The 27,481-nt window shown below is 34.6% G+C and overlaps 1 protein-coding gene across 2 annotated transcripts; it reads right to left on the bottom strand.

Annotated features, from left to right (window-relative positions):
• On the bottom strand, positions 1–27,481 carry LOC142355905 (uncharacterized). Of its 2 annotated transcripts, XM_075407921.1 has the most exons (10): positions 27,325–27,476; positions 26,374–26,583; positions 25,839–25,926; positions 25,675–25,762; positions 20,028–20,289; positions 19,505–19,625; positions 12,181–12,470; positions 10,138–10,377; positions 487–723; positions 1–131 (listed from the first exon to the last, which is right to left on the bottom strand). In XM_075407921.1, exons 2-10 carry the CDS (start codon positions 26,564–26,566, stop codon positions 16–18), a joined length of 1,635 nt encoding a protein of 544 aa, XP_075264036.1. In that variant the 5' UTR covers positions 26,567–26,583; positions 27,325–27,476; the 3' UTR covers positions 1–15. The 2 variants fall into 2 exon arrangements, with proteins under 2 accessions (XP_075264036.1, XP_075264037.1); XM_075407922.1 differs by lacking the exon at positions 487–723 and having other exon boundaries at positions 27,325–27,481.

The raw sequence follows: 27,481 nt of genomic DNA on the forward strand, positions 1-27,481 counted from the left end.
TTTATTCTGTACTATTTACCAGAATGTAGTTAATATGCTCGCACCCTTACCTGGTCTAGCACTCTTTTCACTTGTTATCACTTTCTTCAGCTCTGGTTCGTTGAGTCGCGAGTAATTTACTTCTGTCGTCTCTGAAAAGAATCTCTATGTCATTGTTAATAATGATCCACAAGACGTTACCCAGAGGTTTCAAGACCGAGAAGGACAATCAGTCAACAAAGAAAAATAAAACACAGGAAGATAGTTAATTAACATGCCTGAAAAGGGGAATTTATTGTTAGTCAGGTTACAAAATTAGTTACTCTATTGCTTTTAGTGTTACAACAGACAATTTAATTGACAATAAAAATACAGGACGAGTTTCAACTCTGGCGTCCAGCAGATTTGTTAGTTTGCTTTCAAGATCCCGCCCGCATTGCAAGCACTTTCCAACGCGACAAAAAACAATATCGGTTGTTTTTCTGTTAGTTCATTTGTTTTCCCTACTTGTGGAATGGCTTTCCAAAGTGATCACATAGCTTTCATTTTCTGGTACTGTCTTTTCATTTGTGACTTCAGTTAGCACAAATGTGTTCTCTTTATCTTCTGTATTTTGTCGACTTGTGTTGGATTTTTCAGAAGATAGATGTGTGTTTGGTACTTCAGTAGTAGCTGATGTTGAAGTGAGCTCCCGTTCCATTATTGGTGACTCAGCAGGAGCTTTTCGAGCACCAAAGAAGTGATCTAGCCAAAGAATTCAAACTTGTGTTAATTCATAAATTGTGTCAACTATGCTGCCCGGAACTACCTCTCATAGTGTTCCATTAATGAATCATTGAACCCCTAGTTCACAATGAACTGAACCCTGTTACACACAGACTAAATAAATCTAAATGACTGAACATTGTATTAGCATACTATTATTGATGGCGTTTTGAATGCTGTTTGTCTAACCAGGATGATGCTTGGATTGCTGTATGTTCTCTGCATTCTAAATTGTAGCTAAGAATAATCTATAATTCAGCTCTGCTAAACAATGACAGTCAGCTCCGGTTCAGAATAATTACTGTTTTTTCAGCATTAATAGAATTATTTTGTTTTTCGACATGTTAACAACAGTTTCAAACAAACCAAGAATACCTGAGCATGAATGTTTTTTGACATAAACAGCCACCACATTTATTATGTATCAATTGCTGGAAGAAGAAAAAACAACTTCAAATTCTCGGTCCATATTTATTAATTGCTCTCACACGAAGTTTGTTAATAGCCGCACAACAATAGCTGGGACTATTATTGGCCTTCTCTTGGTTACGACCATATGAGGTCACAACCACTTCTAATCTGCTTTTTGTTCATTCGTTCATGCAATTTCAACTAGAATGCTAAAACAGATTTTTAATCAAAATCTAAAATATCACCCTTCAATAAAAAGACGATTTTTTTGGTCTCTTTTTTACTGTTTTTTAGACTGCAGATCTACAAAGCTATTACGGCTATTTTCTGGCAATCTGCCAGCTATGTTTTTAATTATATTGGTCCTGATGTCTTTTTATGCAATTTTTTTTGCTTTACCGAATTTTCGTCCTAAAACCATTCATGTTGTGAAGGGCGCTTCTGAAGCTTAAGAGTTTAAACCTCTCAGTCACTGTCAAATATACCATTTTCAGTGGTCTTAAAAAAAAATGTATTGTGGGCACACCAGGCGCTGAAAACTACACTTTATGCATTTCGTTACGTCATTTATATCTTTGCTGGCTCTTACTATAATGGTAGATTCTATAAAACATTTGTTTGATCACGTTTCAAAGAACACATTGAAAAAACATTTTTTGAAGACGCCCACTGTAATTCTTGCTCAGAAGATCACACAAATCAATGACGTTTCAAATACAAATTTTAAGCTAAAAATCAGCTTCGTAGAAAATACTACATTTTTAGTAACAAATCATTGTTGACAAGCCTAATGCTTACATTTTTAAGTAAAATGTAAGAAAATATTCAACTCAAAATTTCAGTGACTTTCAAATCACATTTTGCTGGTCTTCAAAATCAGAAAAAATCAAAATTCAATAGCGTATTATTGATAGCATAATAATTATTTGTTAGAGATTGGATCAACAAAAAATGAAAACTTCTTGATGTTATTGTCTAGCTAACCGTTAAATTTTGTGAAACATTTTAAAGTGTGTAAAGCAAGCAAGCTTCGTAACGCAACAAACAAGAAATTGGCAAATCTCTCAGAATAACTTTATCTGTCGGCCTAACTGCATTCAGCTCTACCTACTACATGCTAAATTACTAAAGACACAAATATCAGTCATTACAGCCTCCTTGCTTATCAAATGCGGAACGTACAAAATTGTTGAAAGATTAAATCAGATTTTAGGGTTCACATTTTAGAAGTTATTTCAGTTCAAAAAACACAACTTGTTTTAAGTTTTACATGATTCAAACTACCAAACCTGTCTGATATTTGAAATATTCTGTCGAAAAACTTAGATTCATTTTTATGGATTTCTGGATCTAAGTACTTCGACCAAAACACATGATGAAGTAAAAAAACCAGTGATTTGATTATCTAGCAGACATAGATCGTAACGTGAATATGAAACCAGTAGAATATGTAGATGGTTCAATATTTTATGTCAATTAGAAACAACAAAAAAACACTAACAAAGAATGGGGAATAACAAAATAAAAGGAAAAATTGAAACTGGAGGCAACTGAGAACGTTTTCCGATATTTGGGATCAGTCGAAGTAAATTTTCCAGTGATAAATAAGAATCTCCTCTAAGGCTTATTCAGAATTTTTTATTTCGCGTAAAATTGACTTCAAATTTTACTTCGCGTAATTCATGCTTTTTGTTTTGGATTATTTCTCACATTCACTCCAATTGAAAATTAATGTCAGAAAGATACTTCCGATACTCTTAATTTAGCCGCAAAAACTATGTAATTTGTACTAGATCTAGTATAAACGTTGATTTTTTTTTACTCAATTGGAGAATGAAATAAACATAACCAACTAACATCAAGCAAACTGCTCTCAAACGACTGGCGAGCAGTAAACTTTGTCAGTGGCTAGCTGCAGCTTAGAGAGGTTAGACTAAGTGTAATCCGAGTGAGGTGAGTCTCAAGGGGCAGGGCGTTCGGGGTTACTACTGGATCGAGGTGGAAGCCATATGTAAGAAGTTGTGGTGGTGTGGGGGAGGGGACTGCTTGGGGTTATTTTTTTGGGGGGGGGGGGGTGGAAAAGGAGGGTCGTCAAACTCTAGATTCGTTTTATGAACCGCCTTTCGAACATGAAATTATTTTTCTCTAGAATTCGGTGAAACTACTTTGAAACTAGGATTTTACCTCTTTATCCCGTATTAGACGACAAAAAACAAATGTTCAGATTAAAAAGCTGATAGACCAAAAGTTTCTAGTACAAAAAATTACATGCAAAGAAGACCAGCAGCACTATTACAATTCCACTAAGTAACAATAGATGATGGGCATTAACACCTGACTTCATGAAGTTATCCCGCCTCAATTTTCATTTCTTTGTTCGATTTTGGCTGAGTTTATTGAAGATTAATTTGTTCAGCTACTCCTTAAGCGCAATTAGGGCTAACTAAAACTATATTGAAACTAGCCTAGAGAACTTCAATTGGAAAATTTTATTGAAATATTTTGGATAGTACAGAATATTTTGTCACATAAGAAAAAGCAAAAAGTTGAACAGTGAATACGGCAAGTGTGAGGCCACAAGAATTTTTGAAAAGTTATTAGAATTTAAATCATATTTTAACGATTTAAAGGACTGTTTCTGCATTTTTGAAACTTTCGGTCAGCAAAATTTTTATGGCAGACTGAAACAGAACAGGAGACTTAGAAGCGAACCAGAGGAAAGTAGCATGTGCACAGTACTTGATGTCTCTATTTTGATTACCCCAAGGAAAAACGCACACAGAAATAACCCCCCCCCCCCGTTGACTGTTGAAAACTGTGCATTTAGCGAATATGACCATGTCTGGCTGGCCATGGCCATGCCTTTGCGGCTCGTGGATGATATAAAACTATCACAGCCGAAAAAATTATCACGACGGAAATACCATGTAAACATAAGGGTTTATTTGTTCCGACCCCTCTTGAGGGGGGGAGGAACTATATACTCAAATGGGTTTTTTTTTGTTCAGTCAATTTTGGCCGATCGATCTAGTATCATTAGAAAGCTTGTCCAGCGTAGAATATGGAATTAAAAAGATTTTTTTGATTTTCGTTTTTGACAGGGAGATATCGAGGTTTAAACTTTTGAGAAAATAGAAAGTGGATTTCATTCCGTGGATTCCGTGGATTTCATTCACCTTTTTTCGGAATTTTTGACTAAAATTTCGCCAATTTTCAGAAAATTTAATAAAATTTTTCGAGAAAATGTTGTTGATTTTACCTTTAAAGACAAAATATATTGACGGTTATCTTCATTGAATTTTTTTTCTAAAATTCCGGCTAAATATTTCACAAAATTCAGATTTTTTCATCAAAAACAGCACGAAATAAGTTTCTTTAGTCCACTCTGATTAAATTTGCAGGAAGTGCACACCCAAACACCACTAACACAATCTTTGTAGACTGAAAAGGGGGCTATTTCCACTTCAATTTCCGTTGAGAGTGCTCTGTAAACAAAATTTTGCCGTTTTGTGCTAACTTTGTTCGTTGATTATAAAAAACGCAGCATTTATTTTTGATTTTTTTTAACTAACAAAATATCTATATCAATGATACTCCAAAAATTAAATATGCCCAATGGACAGTCAGCATTAGCAGGACTAGTTCTGTACCAATCTTGGAACGTTACAATCCAAAAATAATTCGGATTGTCGCAGTCGGTTTTTTATAAAAAAAAATTTGATCTTTTTTATGTTAATTAAATAACTGAGCATTTCAAATCAAAGCTCAATAGTGAGAGGTCCTATTGGTTTCCTAATTAGCTCCAATTTAATTTTTCTAGGTGATTGCTTGAAATCTTATGGTCGTTTTGACTTTCAAAATATCTTATTTTTAAATAAAAAATGGCTTATTGAAATTTGCCTCCATTTTTCTCTTAATTTGGTCAACTTGTACTTTAGTGTCAGCAATGAAAGAGTTTTCCTTCTTTCTGCTGAATTCAAATTTAGTTTTATTGCGGTTTTACACCTTAAGTTGTGGTGTTCTGGCTTTGATACTATTAGATTTCACAATTTTTGTTTTAATTTTTAGGTATTTGCCCATTTTTCAAGTTTTCTGGTTTTGTCAAATTATCACTTAATTGTCAGTTCTTATATCACAATTTTCGCGTTCAAAATAACGCACAATTGATAATATTTAAATCCTTAAAGATATAGATTTTGGTTCTTTACCGCTTCGACAGTACTTTCTCGAAGAATTTAATTGAATTTTTTAATTTTGTACTTAACTGTCGTTTTTACTTTGTCTTTTAGGTCGCTTTTAATTTCCTGTACAATGAACCGGTTTGATTGGGATTTTTGAACGAGTAGATGAGCCGATTTCCTGATATTAGACGATAGATAATGGCTTTCATGACTTTGAAAACAATTGTTTTCCAAAATGAAAAAAAAAATTCAACTTCGCAATTTTGTTCCTTTTATTGTCTGTTTGTTACTTCAAATTTTACTTCGCGTAATTCATGCTTTTTGTTTTGAATTATTTCTCACATTCACTCCAATTGAAAATTAATGTCAGAAAGACACTTCCGATACTCTTAATTTAGCCGCAAAAACTATGTAATTTGTACTAGATCTAGTATAAACGTTGATTTTTTTTACTCAATTGGAGAATGAAATAAACATAACCAACTAAAATCAAGCAAACTGCTCTCAAACGACTGGCGAGCAGTAAACTTTGTCAGTGGCTAGCTGCAGCTTAGAGAGGTTAGACTAAGTGTAATCCGAGTGAGGAGAGTCTCAAGGGGCAGGGCGTTCGGGGTTACTACTGGATCGAGGTGGAAGCCATATGTAAAAAGTTGTGGTGGTGTGGGGGAGGGGACTGCTTGGGGTTATTTTTTTTGGGGGGGGGGTGGAAAAGGAGGGTCGTCAAATTCTAGATTCGTTTTATGAACCGCCTTTCGAACATGAAATTATTTTTTTCTAGAATTCGATGAAACTACTTTGAAACTAGGATTTTACCTCTTTATCCCGTATTAGACGACAAAAAACAAATGTTCAGATTAAAAAGCTGTTAGACCAAAAGTTGCTAGTACAAAAAATTACATGCAAAGAAGACCAGCAGCACTATTACAATTCCACTAAGTAACAATAGATGATGGGCATTAACACCTGACTTCATGAAGTTATCCCGCCTCAATTTTCATTTCTTTGTTCGATTTTGGCTGAGTTTATTGAAGATTAATTTGTTCAGCTACTCCTTAAGCGCAATTAGGGCTAACTAAAACTATATTGAAACTAGCCTAGAGAACTTCATTTGGAAAATTTTATTGAAATATTTTGGATAGTACAGAATATTTTGTCACATAAGAAAAAGCAAAAAGTTGAACAGTGAATACGGCAAGTGTGAGGCCACAAGAATTTTTGAAAAGTTATTAGAATTTAAATCATATTTTAACGATTTAAAGGACTGTTTCTGCATTTTTGAAACTTTCGGTCAGCAAAATTTTTATGGCAGACTGAAACAGAACAGGAGACTTAGAAGCGAACCAGAGGAAAGTAGCATGTGCACAGTACTTGATGTCTCTATTTTGATTACCCCAAGGAAAAACGCACACAGAAATAACCCCCCCCCCGTTGACTGTTGAAAACTGTGCATTTAGCGAATATGACCACGTCTGGCTGGCCATGGCCATGCCTTTGCGGCTCGTGGATGATATAAAACTATCACAGCCGAAAAAATTATCACGACGGAAATACCATTTAATCATAAGGGTTTATTCGTTCCGACCCCTCTTGAGGGGGGGAGGAACTATATACTCAAATGGGTTTTTTTTGTTCAGTCAATTTTGGCCGATCGATCTAGTATCATTAGAAAGCTTGTCCAGCGTAGAATATGGAATTAAAAAGATTTTTTTGATTTTCGTTTTTGACAGGGAGATATCGAGGTTTAAACTTTCGAGAAAATAGAAAGTGGATTTCATTCCGTGGATTCCGTGGATTTCATTCACCTTTTTTCGGAATTTTTGACTAAAATTTCGCCAATTTTCAGAAAATTTAATAAAATTTTTCGAGAAAATGTTGTTGATTTTACCTTTAAAGACAAAATATATTGTCGGTAATCTTCATTGAATTTTTTTTCAAAAATTCCGGCTAAATATTTCACAAAATTCAGATTTTTTCATCAAAAACAGCACGAAATAAGTTTCTTTAGTCCACTCTGATTAAATTTGCAGGAAGTGCACACCCAAACACCACTAACACAATCTTTGTAGACTGAAAAGGGGGCTATTTCCACTTCAATTTCCGTTGAGAGTGCTCTGTAAACAAAATTTTGCCGTTTTGTGCTAACTTTGTTCGTTGATTATAAAAAACGCAGCATTTATTTTTGATTTTTTTTAACTAACAAAATATCTATATCAATGATACTCCAAAAATTAAATATGCCCAATGGACAGTCAACATTAGCAGGACTAGTTCTGTACCAATCTTGGAACGTTACAATCCAAAAATAATTCGGATTGTCGCAGTCGGTTTTTTATAAAAAAAAATTTGATCTTTTTTATGTTAATTAAATAACTGAGCATTTCAAATCAAAGCTCAATAGTGATAGGTCCTATTGGCTTCCTAATTAGCTCCAATTTAATTTTTCTAGGTGATTGCTTGAAATCTTATGGTCGTTTTGACTTTCAAAATATCTTATTTTTAAATAAAAAATGGCTTATTGAAATTTGCCTCCATTTTTCTCTTAATTTGGTCAACTTGTACTTTAGTGTCAGCAATGAAAGAGTTTTCCTTCTTTCTGCTGAATTCAAATTTAGTTTTATTGCGGTTTTACACCTTAAGTTGTGGTGTTCTGGCTTTGATACTACTAGATTTCACAATTTTTTTTAATTTTTAGGTATTTGCCCATTTTTCATGTTTTCTGGTTTTGTCAAATTATCACTTAATTGTCAGTTCTTATATCACAATTTTCGCGTTCAAAATAACGCACAATTGATAATATTTAAATCCTTAAAGATATAGATTTTGGTTCTTTACCGCTTCGACAGTACTTTCTCGAAGAATTTAATTGAATTTTTTAATTTTGTACTTAACTGTCGTTTTTACTTTGTCTTTTAGGTCGCTTTTAATTTCCTGTACAATGAACCGGTTTGATTGGGATTTTTGAACGAGTAGATGAGCCGATTTTCTGATATTAGACGATAGATAATGGCTTTCATGACTTTGAAAACAATTGTTTTCCAAAATGAAAAAAAAAAATTCAACTTCGCAATTTTGTTCCTTTTATTGTCTGTTTGTTACCTGGTCTCGTTAATTAAAGGTGAAAGATGACATTATTTTTCTCAGAGGAAGGTGTCAAAAGTGATTGGTGTCACAAAATCTAATGTTTAAAAGAATTCGTTAAGACTTTACTGGCTTCGACACGGGTTTTTCACAAAAAAAGTAAATTAATTTTTGATTTTTGTCATAATTGACGTTCTTTTGGTAGACGTAAGACTTTTTCTGGACAATTGTAGGTCTCGACGGCTTCTTTTGTAAGAATAAACGATCCTTTTCAATTTTTTCATTTTGTAGTTAATGGCTTTTTTTCTTTGGAATTAAATTTTTTTCGATAAAAACAAGTATTACTTAATCTTGCTTTTTTTCTTTTTGGTCTAATTGTTACCTATCTTCATTAATGAGAGGTCACATAATACATTTTAAGGGAAGGTGTAAAGTTGGATTGGTGTCACAAAATCTAATGTTTTAGGAGAATTTGTTATGACTTTACGGACTTCCACACGGGTTATTCACAAAAAAGTAAATGAATTTTTGATTTTTGTCATATTTGACGTTCTTTTTGTAAACGTACGACATATTCTGGATAATTGCAGGTCTCAAAGGCTTCCTTTGGAAGAATGGACAAACCTATTCAAAATTTTCATTTTGTAATTAATGGCTTTTATGTCTTTGAAAATAAATTTTTTTCGAAAAAAAACAAGTTTTACATAATTTTGCGTTTTTTTTTCTTTTTGTCTAATTGTTGCTTATTTCTGTAATGAACGGCCTTATAATACATTATAGATGTTCGACAAGGGTGCAATCGAACTTATTTTGGGGGCCAAAGTATGGTTTTACGGCTTCGAAATCATTTTCTGGCAAGTTTTAATTGAGTTTTAGTTTGTTGTCTATTTGTTGTTCTTTTTGTAGCTGCATGAAAAATTGAATACCAGGAGTTCTTAATTCCCTTCTATGGAAGCATTGGTAATTGTAAACCTATGGGATATTTTAGTTGATTCCTAAAGGTTTTCATTACTTTGAAACTAATTGTTTTTTTTTTAAAAAAATCAGCGAATTTTCTGACTTTAAAGTTTCTGTTCTTTTTGTCTAATTGTTACCAAGCTTTATTATGAACTGGTGAATAACCATTTTTTTCTGGTGTAATACAAGTTATTTTGTTTATTTTCAGTTTTATCTGACGCTATTTTGACTTTGTTATAAAGTTTTGTTTTTTTAAAACCAATATAAATTTTTTGATGTAATTAATGTTTGTTGTTGTTGTTGTTTGATTTTGCCGTTCGTCTTCGCTCGCTTTCTTAATATCGGCATATCTCATCAAACTAATGCATCATATTTACTCCACTGAGTTATTTGCTTTGGAGGCTATCTTTTCGTTCATACACCAGTTTTTTTTTGAAAATTACTTGAATTTTCTTTGTTTTTCCATCTGTTCCTCATTTGGTAGACAATTATGCCACAATTGTGGATGAGCGGGGTCTGAACCTTATGTGCAGTCGCACATTACCAAGCCGCCTTGTTCCTATTATTATTAGTCCGGGGGGAGGGCTATTCCCTAGACCTCTTTAATTGTTTGAATTTGGCTCCTTCGGGCTTAAGCAATGTAGATTATCATTACGGTTGCGACACCTAGTAATAAATAGTAGTGTTTTGATCTCAATTATTTTTTATATCGCAGCTCGCGTTGTCGAACTGAATTAAAACTCTGAAATTTCCAGAAAAATCATACGTTTTTTGCCAGCGATGCCAACAGACGATCCAGAACTCCCAATGCCGCCCGTGCCTCCAATGGCAAACGTGGATATCTTGACAGTTGCCCTCCTCTGTTCCAAGAAGTCCTCTATCTCCTGTGGTCTGTATCCTGCGGGGGCAGAGGGTAACACCAGAGCTGCAAACTGGGCCTGTCCTTGGTGCACTAGTTGGGTCTGTGCACTAGGAGCAGTCCAGGCATCTCGGTTAGTGCTGCGATCTAAAAAATGCAGTAATTTGTGAGTAAAAGGTTCGTTGTTTGTATTGCTTACCGAAGTGTTGCTGCAATAGCCCAGCTGAGTTCCAATTTCCGTGGAACTTGGGTGCAAGTTACTGATTTGGTGCCTCAGCACTGCTTTTACGGTGCAAGCAAGTAGCAGGATAAAAACCGTATTTCTGACTATATCTTGGGTTCACTGGAGGAAGCCGGTAGAGCCGAGCAGGCGCAGAGAAGAATGCCATAAATTGAGACTTAAAGCTCAATATTTCAACATTAAACACTTCAACAAGTCAGATTATTTGGCCATTAAAATTTGAGCATTTGGCTCTGATCCTCATTTTTGTCACATTCGGCTCTGCGCTGGTTCTGCCCTTATTTCTAGCTCGCAGTTCACTGGACATTACATGACCAATGTTGGAATTCTCGAGTTTATATAGTCCATTGTCACTTACTTTCACGGCCCATGTTTTAAGAATAGAGTTGTAACCGTATGTGGAAACTGGTTACTCTAAGCAAATTAGGTTCAATTTTTCTCCAAATTTAGATATATGTTTACTTGTATTTCACGATGCGCGTTTTTGAGGTAAGTGTGAAAACTATGGACAAAACTTCGTAACTAATTTTTACGCCATAAGTCACTAGCTTCCATTGCGTTAACTTTTTTCACCGTTGGGAGTTAACTAATAACTAAGATCTTGTCAGTATGGTGATTAATTTCAGAAATGTCAATCTCAAAACGAATTACGGATTAAGAAGACAAATAGCATATTTTGGAATTACCCAGAGCATTGTTCTCAAGAAAAATTAAGTCTTTGAATTTGGTCTCCAGTAATTACTAACAAAATTTTCGCAACAAAGTTTTAGCCTAACTAAATGCACAAAATTGTGGAATTGGGTTACGTACCAACTTTTAAGTTTTCTTATAAGATATAAGTAACTTATTTCCACGCTGTGCGTGAGCGGAAAATGGTTAGTGAAGCTGAAAATGGTGTCAAAATATTGTCGCTAGTTTCCACAAAATGCAAAATTTACTGATATTTGGCTTTTCGGACATTGGACACGTAATGGACAGAACTTTACATACTTTGATATAATTAAAACGTCGTTAATTGATGACATTTAAACCAATATAAATGTGAGTCTTTAATTAGCGTGCAATTAACAGAAACTTTTTGCTTGTACGAACAACAGAATCATGATAACAAAAAATAAAATAAATATTTATCAATGTTCATTTATTTAGCGTGCAATCAACAGAAGCTCACTGGTTATACGAACAACAGAAGTAGGATAACAAAAATTGAAATGAAAATTCGTCAATAAATGCAAAAGAAATCAAATGTAACAAAAATTTTTGACTCCTGAAGAACAGACTCTTCAAAATTCTTCTTTAAATGAGAATAGGAATAATTGCTCTACCTGGTACAGCTAGCTTGCGCCTGCGTTTCTTCTGCATTTGGAACTTCAACCGAAATTCTTAGCACAAAAAGAGAAGAACATCATATTGCAGACACTCAAGGTAAATTTATTAAAATTTCTTTAATCAACAACAGAGTAATTAAAAGGTTTCAAGGTTAGCTATCGAATATAAGGTTTGATCTCGAATAAGAGGATCGATCTCGGCACTTATTAAACTAAGCTTTTGAGCTGATTTCAAAAAGTTATTTTACAGTCCTGACCAATATTAACTCTAACAACTCGGCTTTCAAAAGCAATAACTAAATTTAGTCGTATTAATTGCATTTTGAACTTCGACAGAAAGATCTATGATTCAATGTGACAATGTGACCTAAAAAATCTTACTTGATTCGGGGTTTGAAAGTTCATCGTTTTTGCCCTGTTGAGTTGACAAAAAATTATCAACTGCAGCTCCAAAACTTTTGTTAGGAACGATTCCCGTGTCCTCTGCAGTTCCTGGGGGATAAGGACTCAAAGGCGATGTTGGCTCTCCGGGTTTGTCGATGTTCAGAGACACGTTTTTATCTGAAGATCTTTTGGAGTTTGCTTGCTGGGTTAAATGGATGTTCACAGTTTTGTCGACCTCCCGGATGAACTCAAGATAGTCTGTGACAGGGTAGGACACTGCATCGTACCTATAATGGATGAAAAAAAATAATGCATTTAATGTACTAAATAATGAAATTAATTAAAGATGGACAAGCAATTGCAGGCAATGAGGCAAAAACTAAAGTAGAGATCAGTTTTATAATTCCATTTCGCATAATTTTATCACAGCTGACACAACGATAAAAAAAGAGAAAAAGCCAATTTATGCTTTTTTTTCTTTTATGGCCTTCTTTTAAAATTCTGGAAAACCAATAGGAAAATTTATAGATGCTCGGAATTTCAAAGCAAACGTTTCATCACAAAGCTCCAGCACGCCACAAAAATGAAAATTTTAAGAACATAGCTGGTAGATTGCCAGAAAATAGCCGCTATAGCTTTATAAAAACATTAAAAAAGACAGACCAAAATACTCGTCTTTTCATTGAAGGGCGATATATTATGTTTTGATTAAAAATCTGTATAAGTTTTTGCTGCCGCTATTAGCTGCTCTCAAATAACCTTCATTTAGAGTGACACACACATATTTGACCTTATCTCTTTGAATTAAAGTAAAAAAAAGTCAATTTCAAAGTGAGGAAGTTATTTTTGAGAATGAGGTAAGTCAAGTGTGACCAAAAATTTGATCACGCGAATGAACAAAAAACTCGCCCCACTGGAAGTGAAAAATGACGTCACACACGCACTTCAGTTGGGACGGGGGGGTAGGTAGGTCGGAGGGTAGATAGGTTGGGTAGGTGGGTAGTGCTGGGGTAGTTGGGGGTAGCTAGGTGAGAGGGGTAAGGGTAGTTGGGGGTAGGTAGGCGTTAGGGAGGGGGGGGGGGGGAGGGTAGATAGGTGGTGCGGCGTAGTTTAGATAATTAGGGGTGACCTATACAGGAACAAAAAAACTCAAAATGGCCTCTTCACCTTGAACATTACCAGCAGTTCCCAATTACTATACATTACAAACGAAGCTACTGTTAAAGTCCAATGTTCGAAAACAGAAGTCAACAATCAAAAATGGAGTTAAATGCTCGAACAAAAAAAAGTCAAAATTCAAGTCATGATTAAACTTGTTTTCTGCTAAAAACAACATAGCCGGTAGAATACCAGAAACGGCTCGAATCGTCGAGCAAAATGATCTTTACCCTAACTTGGACAAAATCAGAATATCGAAAAAAACACTAGAAATAACAAAAATAGTAGACCCATATAACATAAAAAGCGTTCAATTTACGTGGGGGGGGGGCAGTTTTTTTTGGGGGGGGGGGGGTGGGTAGGTAGTTAAATGGAATCAAATTTTCTCAAATTTTCTCAAAAACAGAAGTCAACAGTCAAAAACGGAGGTAAAAGCTCGAACAGAAAAAAGTCAAAATTCAAGTCATGAACAAACTTGCTTTCCGCTAAAAAAACCTGTGGAATACAAATACTCCTCTTCGAGTCGTACAAACCAGTAGAATCTCAATATTCCTCTTCGAGTCGGGAAGCAGAGTTGGGAAGCAGAATGGAAAAAAAATGGAAAAAGATGTTAGACAGTGTCGTTCCAATTTCATCATGAAACCTAGACAACATAGTTTTCTTGAAGAATTTTTTAATGTTTTTTTTACTGAAGAAAATCTGAACTTATCAGCAAAAACGTCTTATCAAGCGTTATTCGGAAAACGGATTTTTCACGTTTTAAAGTAAAAATAATATAAAGGATGGTTTTTGTTCCGACCCCGCTTAGTGGGGGAGAGACTATGAGCTCAAATGATATTTCTTTTGTTCAGTCAATTTTAATTGACGTATTTGATGTAGAAAGACAAGTCTGGTATCATCAGAAATCTCATCAAGCGTAGAAACGATAATTAAAAAGAACTTATTGATATCGAATTACCTCAAATTTAGATTATTTTTGTTGAAATGTGTAACAGGTGTAAACAATAGTGTCCTTTGCTTTACCTTTAGAGACACAGAAAATTTGATTAACCGTTCGTTCCGACTTTTTGGCCAACATTTGGACTACAACTTTGATAAACTGACCATTTTTCGAGAAAAAATGCACTAGAGGTACTTTTCTAGCAGATTTGTTACATCTTTGCCAAAAGTGCAGACCGGAAAACTTTTGTCACAGTCTTCATAAACTTAAATGACGGCTTTTTTCTGCTTCCCAAGGAAACGTTCCCAATTCAGATTTTGCCAGTTTCTCTAAATATCCAAAATGCGTCATTTTTTCATGATATTTCTCTGAATTGGATAAAAAATGTTCCGTCAGTTTGGCTTCTAAATTTAAATTGGTTAAATCGCTGATTGATAGTTTCTTTAAAGTTATGTGAAAAATTGCTGTACGAACAGATTTTTCTGTTTTGAGAGAGAAAAAAGTTTAAGTGCGCCGACTTGATCTCTTTTTTTCTTGTATTTCACTTCATTATTCTGGAGTGAATCTGAAGCTGAAGCAGTTGTTTGAATGCTTCATTTATGAAATTGGGCAAATCAAGCAATATAAAGCTGATTTTTATTACTTCCAGTTGCCTTCATTATGAAAAAGATTCTTTTTTGTGTTTTGTGCGTATTATTTAATCTTTTTGATGTCTTCAAACTTAAGTTCACTAACGAAAGGTCCCATTGGGGCTTTAGAAAGACATAAAAAATTTATTGCTTTTGTTCAATAGCTTTTGGTTTTCAATTATTCTTCTAGTAATTCTGACAAATTATTAGTAATATCAGAGTCGTGTTCGTATTTGTCGCTCTTATTGTCTTTTTGCTCAATTTGATCTCTGGTCACTTTCTTTCAGGTGGGACCCACACAAAACGATGTGATGTTTCCAGATAGTAACTATTGACTTTCCGAATTCATCTTAATGTAGTCTACATATATTAGATTGGCTTTTCTTCATCCATTCACTATGCATTCCAAATAAAAAAATAAACGAATTTTTACAGTTATGCGAATATTAGCCGCTCAGTTGTTGTCTTATTGCTCAGTCTGAGTAATGACAGATCCTCATAGCTTCCCTTATTTGCCTAAAATTTCGATTACCTAACAAGACGTTGAAAAATCTACATTATGTTTACATTATGCTTTCACTATGCTTACATTATGCTTACATCTGCATTATGCTTACATCTTCTTATTATTGTCCTATTGTGGAGTCTGAACAAGGACAAGTCTTATTGTTTTTTTCAGAAGATGAACAAAAAACTTTTGATTTTTTCCAGGTTAAAACTTGCAATCTATTTAGTAGTACAAAAAAACTATAAATAAATTTTTTTTATTTGCTGTCTTTTCCTTATTTAATGTCAATTTTGTTGACCAATCACGTTTTTTTTTATTATCGACGTGTTTTATTGGTTCTTTCAGTGAGACGTAAACAAACTACTCGTGGGTTGGGGTAGATAGCACCCGATTGTTTCATTTTGATCACTCTGTAGCCTAATGAAATTATTAGTGTTTTTCGTTGCCTTCAGCACTTGTTTATTTGGTGTCATTATTCATAGTCTGGAAAAATGACAAGTATTACTGGTTTTCTGATCAGAAAGGAAGAAAACATTTCAAGAGTTTTATTTGCTTACCAGTCTCAAACGCTTAGCTGTTGTCTCCTCATTGAGTTGCATTAAAGACAGGTCTTCGCTCTCTACTGATACATAATTGAATTAATCTAATGAACTCCTTCCAATTCTAATAGTTTTACAACTTTGGTAATGTTTGTTTTCTTTTAAAAAATCAAAATACATTTTTAATTTACGCGTTTTTGTAAAAAATAACTTTCTGGTCCGGTCTTTCAGATATTCTAAGGAAACATCTGCAATGTCCTGTCATGAGGCCTAATGAATTTTTTGGCTTCACTTCAAATTCAGCTATTTGAACAACTTTATACAAAGGAATTTTAAAAGGTAAAAGGGATGTTTGATTTTCGCCAAAATGCAAAAAATTTTTTTGATTTTTCAAATCCGAACGCTTATGGAAGTTTAATGACCCAGGCATCTTTTTTCTCAGAAAGACAAAAAGGTGCTTAAGACTTTTAATATTACTTTTGTCTGATTTGATATATGGTTTGTTGCCTATCCATTTTTTAATAAGACTAAAAGTTGCTTTTTCTTTATATTCATTTTTAAATATTTGAATTAGCTGCTATGTTTTCCTAAATCGTCCTTCTCAATTTTTTTTACTACTAACTGAACACACATCAAGTAGTCAGAGTTTTTTTTATTGGGTTCAACAGCTACGCGGCTAATATTTTTGTGCTTGAAAAACCAGGTGTTATTTTGATGATTTTTTAAATGAGAAATTGCGAGTCTGTCCCATTATAGCCCCCCCGCTTAGTGGTCACATAACGTATACCCCCAAATCATCACGGTAGTTATACCATAATGGGGTCTAAAATTTCGGGGGGAGGTATAATTGCCAACAAAGCGTTTTGATCGGTTAATTTCTTCCATCTAATGGAATGAAACAAAAACTAAACCTTAACATTGAAACTCTGCAACACAGTGAGATATTTTTAAAAAGTCAGTCTATTCTCTGAATAGAAATAAAAAACTGTTTTTAACATCACTGGCATACATCTCTATCACTTTTAAAATCCAGCAAGTTTTAAATTACAATGCAAGAACTCTTCTGTAATAAATGAAAAATTTCCTTTCCCTGATTCATTGGTGCACAATTAGGCCAAAAATTTGAATGGATGTTAACCGAAAATGCGTGCAAACGAACATCGCCGAGCCTTCTTGTTTTCAGATTTATCATCAATCAGAGTTCAATAATTCTTTTTTGAAGTTTACATACATTCTTTTTTTGACATTTTTCCATTTGACGACAATATCAGTTTGAAGAAGATCTCGCAACCCATAATCATTTTTTACAGTTCTAATAAGATTTAAACATAACCGACTAACGTCCGAAGAATTGGTCTGAAACGACCGGCGAGCGGTTTGCTTTGTCAGTATCCAGCCAAGGTTTAGTGAGGCTAGTTTTAGATTAATTGAAGGGACGTAAAATGAGCGCAGCGGGGGTGCACCGCAGCGAGGATGCAAAAATGGATTGAGGGGACGACTGTGGGGACCGTGAGTGGATGGGGGTGTGGGATCATTTTCTAAAAACCGCCCTTCACACAATATGTATAAGCCTCCAATACAGTTTCTGTTAATCGCTTACTTGAAGACTAGAGGACTGAACGGCTCTAAAAGAACTTAGTAAAAACTGGGCGCTACCTCTTTATCCCGTTTCTGAAGACCGAACTTAAATGGGTCAGACGAAAAAGTGGCTTAGAGATAAATTGCATAAAAGAGACAATCAGGAATAGTATATTTGCCGCAAATTGCTTTTGAGAGCAATTAACAATGATTTCTTAAAAAGTATTTGCTTAGTCATTTATGATTCAAAAAATATGTAAAGCTCAATCTAGTAAAACTCATTGTTAATGAGGATCAGAGATAATGATATTACGCCACACAACAACAGCTGAAGTGTGGCATCAACAAAAAGAGAGAAAGATTGAGAGAGAGAGATAAAACGTGAACGAGACACAGAAGGAAAGAAACCCTAACTGACAGGGAGAAAAAGAGAAGTAGAAATATTTTCCATGACGGCACTCGACTCTGCAACTTCTTGTTTTCTAGCCTTGTTAGTAAATAAACCATATAGAAAAAAGTGAAAAGGGCAAAATTAAAAACAAAAGTTTTCAACTTCGCAGTAAAAAAGTCAAAACCATTTTTTTGTATCGGAAGTTCTGTCAAGTAACCCATCTCCAAAACTCCCAATTTTTTTGGCCAGTAATGGTCGTTAAACAAAGAGAAGTACAAAAAATAATTGAAAAATTTTGGAAACGATTGTTAATTTTAACAAACTTTTGCAAAATTTCAGGATACCGATATCTTAAGGACCATTTCATTGTCTCAAGAGACTATCCAGTATCCATGTTTCATATCTGAAATAGATTCACTGGCTCATAAAAATCCATAAACTTGGAATATGATAAAAATTTTCCAAAAATTTGAAAATTTTAAATTTTATCCAAAAATTACTAAAAACGGAGTCATAAAAAATATTGATCTCCATCCCATTAACTCTATAAACTATGCAACAGATTTATATCAAACCTTTGAAGAAGAGGTCCCAGGGCCTCTGGTGCCAGATAAAATTCAAAAACACGAAAAAATCAAATATTTTAAAAAATTGCTTAAATTCGTGATATTAAAGTATTGAAAAACATTCCATTACATCTGTAAACTATGCAGTAACATATTATCAAACCCTAGAGGAAGTCCTGTGGCTCTTGAGGGCAGGGAAACGAAAAAAAAAGAGAAAAAACAAAAAAACTTTAAAAAATGCAACAGTGGGTGGGGGTAACAGCGCGGGGGGGTCAACATTGGAGGGGTCTTCAACCTCTAAGAACCGCCCTTCACACCATAAGTATAAGTCTCTAAAACAGTTTGAGCTGAAACAGAGATGAAAGGCTCTAAGAGCACTTAATGCCAGCTGGGCGCTACCTGTTTATCACGTTTTTGAGGACGGAAATTCAAATGGGTCAGACGAAAAATCGGTCAAGCAATAAAAAGACCGACAGGACTAATGTAATTGCTACAAACTTCGTTTCAATAGTTGTCCAGAATAGTTTGCTTTTTAATGTGACAGTTTGCGGAAAAAATAAGCATCAAACTGGTGGAACAAAAAAATGGTTTAAATGTGTAAAAGTGTGGCTTTCAGCTCTTCTGTGACTAAATAATCATGCCTTTCCTTGAAATGAAAGTGTTGCTGTTAAATACGGAATATTTTCGAGCAACAAAATCAATTTTTATTATTACGGAAACAAGTGGCTTGAAAAGTCTCTTCTGTATAACATTTTAAAGGGGTAGTCTAAAAATTAGAGAGGAAATTTTAGTTTCGTCCGTCACGTCAATTCGACTTCTTCGCAGTGCCTCAACTCTACCCATATTTCTCTTACACGTAACATATAATCAGCTCAACAAAGTTGCGACATTAAGAAACGTATCTTAAAAAGGCAGATATCAGCATTTTGAAGTTAATTTGCAGGCCTGATATTTTCGAATGTTGGCTTATGCTGTAACTTAGGGTATTTTTTTTACATATGACGCTACTCACAATGGTGTTGGTTCGACCTTCATTTCAGTTTGCTGTATTATCTCCAAGAGAGGCTCTTTGAACTCTGGTGGCTGTGGTCTGTACTTGTACAATGCCTTTGCTGCCAACTGCAGACCACCAACTAAATGCAACAAATTTATTGATTTCAGTTCTAAAAAAATGTAACTTCTAGAATTGTCCGCAAAGTTAGTCTTTCTCATTATAGCCCCATCCCCTACCTCAGAGAGCAGAAAGTGTAGATATACAATAATCGAAGGTGGGATATGAGATGAAATTTTCATAGTAAAATAATTTTTTCATAGAAATAAACTGCTTGCTCATCTTTCCTTGAGCTTTAAATTTCTTGCTCAACAAAAATTCAAGAAACTATTTCTCCTCATTTTGTACAGTTTTTTCTCTCTACTACAACAAAGGTCATTGGTCCTTTATTTGACCACAGAGCCCAACCGAGAACAAAAACGAGGGTAATATTGCAGAACAATTTTCTTTATATTTATTTTTAAAATGACGCTACGTTACTGACTTTGTGTGACTACTTCGCCATCGGCAGTCACTACTGACACGTCCAAAGTGAATGCCTCCCCCTGTGGCAAAGTAACAGCAAACAAATTCAAATTCTCATCACCCACGGACAAATTCTCAACTGGAGTGCCTTCTGGAATTGCTACAGCCAGTCTGACTGGATTGAAGGATGGCACGTGGTAAGACCATAGTCCAGAATAGGTCACCCCTGATATGTCTTTAAGTTCGCCCTCTCCGTTGTATTTGTCAGCTCGCCATTGACCCTGTCAGAATAAAATATTAGAAAAGATGAATAACAAATTACTCAGGAGGTTTTTTATAATAGAGTTTAAAAAACTCGTATCTTTTCGTCTATACTGAGATTTTGAGTAAGATTTCGCAAAACCAGAGAAAATGTCACATATTTGAAATTTATGAAAAAATTTCTTTAAAAGTCCAAGTTTCAAGTTCCCTTAGTGTGATAAAAATTTATTTTTTAACTCCTAAAAGTTACTAATTGCATTTTATTTTTTCTATATCCACTGTAGAATTTAAAATTCAGCTAGGCTGGATCTCGGGAAAATTAGCCTATAAAGTCCAACAAGTTTTGGAAAAAATTCCTAAGCATTTTTTCTCTAAGTTAGCCCTCTAGGCGACTTGAATTCTCTTAAAGACCTTACACCGGCTAACTTCTAGTACTTATGCCGACTGAGAAAATTATATCAAGAACAAGCCGAAATCTAACTACGAACTCTGTCTTACCAACTGAAAAGAGAGACATCACCTACAAAATTAAATTGAAAAGAAGCTCTGAAAATCTACAAAAATCAAGTGGTATATATACTCCGCAAAAGTGAATAATAGAGATATAATCAAGTCCGATTTCTTTTATAAACTAATCTTATGCGAAAAAGACTCAAAAAATCACATGGTTGAATTAAGTTTATCCCCAATTTGGTAAGTAACCTCTAATTTGAGCTGAGAAATCTTCGGTTTTATTAAAGGTTCTAAATCCGTTCAGTTTAGACAAGTCAGAACTGTCATTACTAATAAAAATCAATATTTGTGCAATAAACCGCTTAAACAGTTCTATCTTACTTAGCCATTATTCTTTCATTATAATTTATTTTGAAACTTCTGAGAAACAACCCAAGGTTAGTACTTTGCTATAATTTCTTACGTTTTCCTAATTTTCCTAAGATATCTAAAGATAAACATTCCATTTCTACGCCACCATCTCGAAATTAACTATTCTTCCGAAAAGTTACAAAAACATAAAGTACACGAAAGGGACATGACCAGAAATAATAAACTGCACTTTAGTTAGAGTGATTCGGAAAACAGTTGTTTCGGTATTTTCTCTCCGTGTGTTTGTAATGTTTCCAATGGTCAACAATCTACAGAACTCCAAATGTTTCAACGCATTGCTCAATCGAAGTCTTAGGCTCTCCTCAGCACCACATTGTTGCTTTGTACATTATAATTCTACTGATCAATTCAAATCATACAGCTCGCTTTTGGGAAAACTTCAAATGCACCTAAGTGTGCGTTGAAACCCCTTTCACTGATGAGTGTCTGTTTTTCTGGTTCTTGATTTTGGATGATTCTCTGACGATGTTGGTTAGCATAGTGTCGTAGATCTACGGTGAGCACCAGTTTTGCCTTGCGTTGAACCACATCGCCACTTTGTGTCATGTCCTTGGCTGTAAACAGTCAATGCATGTGTTGGGAAGCAAACAGAATTAGCAGCGCACCAGCCAATACAAATTTGTTTTGAATGTTTTCAACGTGCTATAATGAAAATAACTTTCCTTGAAAAAATCTAACAGTATCAACGTACACAAAAGTAGATTCGAACGTGCTTTACTACTGAACTAACTGAAGAAAAAGCTAAATTTTGCGGACCAAAGTACCAAATCTGCAATACGTTTTCTCCAAGAATCTCCTAGTTACTTAATAATTATTACCTACTAGAGGAGTGATCTCTTTAAAACCATCTATATTTCCTAAAGTAGCTATGCTGTATTCTGAACTAAGGCAAAATCTAATTGCTAGACATTTTACATACAAATAAAAGACTGCAAACTTAGTAGAGACTTTATTCCTGACTAAATCAAAGCTGGTACCGATCAAAATGTATTCTCGAGAATTTAAATTAGCTCTTTTCCAATTCTTCATTCGATCCCTGGGTTTACACCAACTCTATCGATTAATCCTAAGAACTTAGAAAAATCAAAACAAAGGAAAGAGTATTACCGCGGAAAACAAAAAAGACTGTACAGCAGGAAAGTTATTTCATAATCAAGAAATTTGGTCGATAAAAATTACCCCACAGAAAACGTTCATAACAAAAGCGGTCAAAGATTCGCCCTTTGGAGAACCGTGCCCGGACATCTATCGTTTTTCGGGCGGTTAACCGATTATATCAATCGAGGACTGATATAAACAGGGAATCTAGACTTTTGCTATGATGAACAATTCGATCATTCAACTGGTTAATAAGGAAAAAAATCAACAACTTAACGCTTAGTTAGGAGAAATCTTAAACAGTAAAAAAAATTTGAATTTACCACCTCACGAACTGTTCACAAAGTTCTGAAAATTCTTCAGCAAAACTTTAATATCCTAAAATTCCAATCAAAAATTCCCGAATCCCATCTCTGTCGCCAATGCAGAATCTAAAATTCAGCTAAGGTCGTTCGGTGGCATTAGCTTCTAAATTCCAACAAGTTTCGAAAATAATTCCTAAGTATTGTTTTTCTCTATGTTAGCCCTCTAGGCGACTTTATTTCTCTTAAAGACCTTACACCAGCTAACTTCTAGTACTTAAGCCTACTGAGAAAACTATATTAAGAACAAGCCGAAATCTAACCACGAACTCTGTCTTACAAACAGAAAGGAGAGACTCCACCTACAAAATTAAATTGAAAAGAAGCTCTGAAAATCTACAAAAATCAAGTGGTATATATACTCCGCAAAAGTGAATAATAGAGATATAATCAAGTCCGATTTCTTTTATAAACTAATCTTATGCGAAAAAGACTCAAAAAACCACATGGTTGAATTAAGTTTATCCCCAATTTGGTAAGTAACCTCTAATTTGAGCTCAGAAATCTTCGGTTTCATTAAAGGTTCTAAATCCGTTCAGTTTGGACAAAGTCAGAACTGTCATTACTAATCAAAATTAATATTTGTTCAATAAACCGCTTATAAAGTTCTAACTCACTTAGCCATTGTTCTTTCATTATAATTTATTTTGAAACTTCTGAGAAAAAACCCAAGGTTAGTACTTTGCTATAATTTCTTAAGTTTTCCTAATTTTCTTAAGATATCTAAAGATAAACATTCCATTTCTACGCCACCATCTCGAAATTAACCATTCTTCCGAAAAGTTACAAAAACATAAAGTACACGAAAGGGACCAGAAATAATAAACTGCACTTTAGTTAGAGTGATTCGGAAAACAGTTGTTTCGGTATTTTCTCTCCGTGTGTTTGTAATGTTTCCAATGGTCAACAATCTACAGAACTCCAAATGTTTCAACGCATTGCTAAACCAAAGTCTTAGGCTCTCCTCAGCACCACATTGTTGCTTTGTACAATATAATTGTACTGATCAATTCAAATCATACAGCTCGCATTTGGGAAAACTTCAAATGCACCTCAGTGTGCGTTGAAACCAATTTCACTGATGAGTGTCTGTTTTTCTGGTTCTTGATTTTGGATGATTCTCTGACGATGTTGGTTAGCTTAGTGTCGTAGATCTACGGTGAGCACCTGTTTTGCCTTGCGTTGAGCCACATCGCCACTTTGTGTCATGTCCTTGGCTGGAAACAGTCAATGCATGTGTTGGGAAGCAAACAGAATTAGCAGCGCACCAGCCAATACAAATTTGTTTTGAATGTTTTCAACGTGCTATAATGAAAATAACTTTCCTTGAAAAAATCTAACAGTATCAACGTACACAAAAGTAGATTCGAACGTGCTTTACTACTGAACTAACTGAAGAAAAAGCTAAATTTTGCGGACCAAAGTACCAAATCTGCGATACGTTTTCTCCAAGAATCTCCTAGTTACTTAATAATTATTAACTATTAGTGAAGTGATCTCTTTAAAACCATCTCTATTTCCTAAAGTAGCTATGCTGTATTCTGAAATAAGGCAAAATCTAATTGCTAGACATTTTACATACAAATAAAAGACTGCAAACTTACTAGAGACCTTATTCCTGACTAAATCAAAGCTGGTACCGATCAAAATGTATTCTCGAGAATTTAAATTGGCTCTTTTCCAATTCTTCATTCGATCCCTGGGTTTACACCAACTCTATCGATTAATCCTAAGAACTTAGAAAAATTAAAACAAAGGAAAGAGTATTACCGCGGAAAACAAAAAAGACTGTACAGCAAGAAAGTTATTTCATAATCAAGAAATTTGGTCGATAAAAATTACCCCACAGAAAACGTTCATAACAAAAGCGGTCAAAGATTCGCCCTTTGGAGAACCGTTCCCGGACATCTATCGTTTTTCGGGCGGTTAACCGATTATATCAATCGAGGACTGATTTAAACAGGGAATCTAGACTTTTGCTATGATGAACAATTCGATCATTCAACTGGTTAATAAGGAAAAAAAATCAACAACTTAACGCTTAGTTAGGAGAAATCTGAAACAGTAAAAGAAATTTGAATTTACCACCTCACGAACTGTTCACAAAGTTCTGAAAATTCATCAGCAAAACTTTAATATCCTAAAACTCCAATCAAAAATTCCCGAATCCCATCTCTGTCGCCAATTCAGAATCTAAAATTCAGCTAAGGTCGTTCGGGGGCATTAGCTTCTAAATTGCAACAAGTTTCGAAAATAATTCCTAAGTATTGTTTTTCTCTATGTTAGCCCTCTAGGCGACTTTATTTCTCTTAAAGACCTTACACCAGCTAACTTCTAGTACTTAAGCCTACTGAGAAGATTATATCAAGAACAAGCCGAAATCTAACCACGAACTCTGTCTTACAAACAGAAAGGAGAGACTTCACCTACCAAATTAAATTGAAAAGAAGCTCTGAAAATCTACAAAAATCAAGTGGTATATATACTCCGCAAAAGTGAATAATAGAGATATAATCAAGTCCGATTTCTTTTATAAACTAATCTTATGCGAAAAAGACTCAAAAAATCACATGGTTGAATTAAGTTTATCCCCAATTTGGTAAGTAACCTCTAATTTGAGCTCAGAAATCTTCGGTTTCATTAAAGGTTCTAAATCCGTTCAGTTTGGACAAAGTCAGAACTGTCATTACTAATCAAAATTAATATTTGTTCAATAAACCGCTTATAAAGTTCTAACTCACTTAGCCATTGTTCTTTCATTATAATTTAATTCGAAACTTCTGAGAAATAACCCAAGGTTAGTACTTTGCTATAATTTCTTAAGTTTTCTTAATTTTCTTAAGATATCTTAAGATAGAAATTCCATTTCTACAAATTTCAAATTAAGTTAAAGTTCCAAGTTTCAAGTTCCCTTAGTGTGATAAAGTTTTATTTTTTAACTCTTAAAATTTTGTAATTGCATTTCATTTTTTTCTATATCAGTTCGCATTTTGGTAAAATGCATTTATCTCTAAAAACTCTTAAAACTTCTTACCAAAGTTGTATTATGAGAAAACTCACTTCATATGTTGCTCCATTGTTGAACTCCACTTTTCCATGTCCCTGTTTCTTCCCTTGCACCCAGTAGCCTGTGAATATGTCACCATTCCTGTAAATAGAAATGTTATTATATTCTTACATTATTGCATTTCTTAATGTTTTTTAATTAGTAGAGTAGGTTGTACCTGTATCTGTAGAGTCCGTCACCGTGGCAAAGATTGTTGTGGAACTGTCCCTCGTACGTTCCTTTTTCGGATGTCAAGACACCATATCCTGAAAAGGGATTTTGTTTTAACCCACCTAGCTCTGCTTATTTTTCAACCAGTTCTAACGTTATGGGCAGCTAACGAGTAGTTATGTGAAACCATGCAGGAACACCCTGCATCTATGTATGATTGTTGTCGAAAAAAGAACAATACAAGACAAAAAACTCTTGACAATTAAGAAACTGTGCTTGTTCAGCTTTGCTAGAGAAATGAAGCCTTGAGGAAAGAAGAACGAAAGGACGAATGTAAATGGGCCATGAGATACAAGATTCCGCAAGTTTAAGAGCTTAAGACCAGGTGGTGTCATGTTTAGCACCACCAGTTCAGCAGACCCAGAAGAAAGAGGGAGGTGCTGGCTCTCATCCAGTACCGGAATCCAGTACCATGCAATAGTTGAGCCTGGCTAGACCCCTTAGAAAACATTTGAAAGATTATCCATCTGTCCGATTCTTACCTTCCCGCCTGTTGTTTTCAAACTGTCCTTCGTATGTGGATCCATCTTTGTACTCCACAACACCCTCACCACTCGCCTCACCACAAGAAAAGTCTCCTGTGTATTTCTGTCCATCGTATGCAAAGTACTTCACACCTCGTCCACTGATTTCACCATTGAAGAAAGATCCCTCGTAGTAAGAACCATCCCGCATTATCAGTTTGCCATGACCTGGAAAATAACTTATAGTTCTGTTATGCTTTAAGGAATTATAACATGTATTAGCGAGGGTAGTGTTTCTTTTTTCATCGGCTTTTAAAAGAGACAATTGAAAACAAAGGTGCAAGAAACGAGTGAAATTTGTCTTTTTTGTGGTGATTTTGACAGTGAAGTGCTTTAGAATGCATTTATTGATCTACTCGAGACGGTTACCATATAGGCAACCGGTTGATTAAACATTTGTGCGTGAGTTTCCACCTTTCCTTTCTTTTTTATGGCACCAGATAGCCCTGGAATTGATCAGAAAGATGTTGATGGATAAGCTTATTCAATATGTTGATATAGGTTCCAATCTGATGTTTTTTGAGGTCATGAAAGAACATATTGACGTCATGAAAAGTCATATAAAGTGCGATTTTTTACACCCTATTTTTCTTCTATGACGCGGACAACCAAAAGATAAATAAAAATCTCCTCTATGTATTATTTACAAATTCATTTACGTAAAATCAATTTACTGGAAAACATGTAAATATTTAACCATCTTATGTTGTCTTAATTTGCGTGTTTGGAATCCAAGAGAAAATAGTATTCAAAAAGCTTATATATTAAGACATTGTGGGACGCAAGTTAGAAAACAACCTATGTGGTTTTGTCAGTTGATGTAAACAAAGACGATCCCAAAAAAAAGACCTGACATTATTTTGGTGCTATAAACCTGACGTTGCGTAAACTATATAATTATGCACTAACCGTGTTTCTTTCCATCTTTCCACTCTCCCTCGTATCTGAAAAAGTTGTTTGGATACACGTACACCCCGAACCCTAAAATCAAATCAACCTTTCAGTTAGTGCAAATTAGATATTGTAGACATTTACTAATTAGGTCCATTTTATGCGACACTCCCGA

This window comes from Convolutriloba macropyga, unplaced genomic scaffold (genome assembly GCF_964194025.1).
Source record: "Convolutriloba macropyga unplaced genomic scaffold, txConMacr16.3 SCAFFOLD_2461, whole genome shotgun sequence".
Lineage (NCBI taxonomy): Eukaryota > Metazoa > Xenacoelomorpha > Acoela > Convolutidae > Convolutriloba > Convolutriloba macropyga.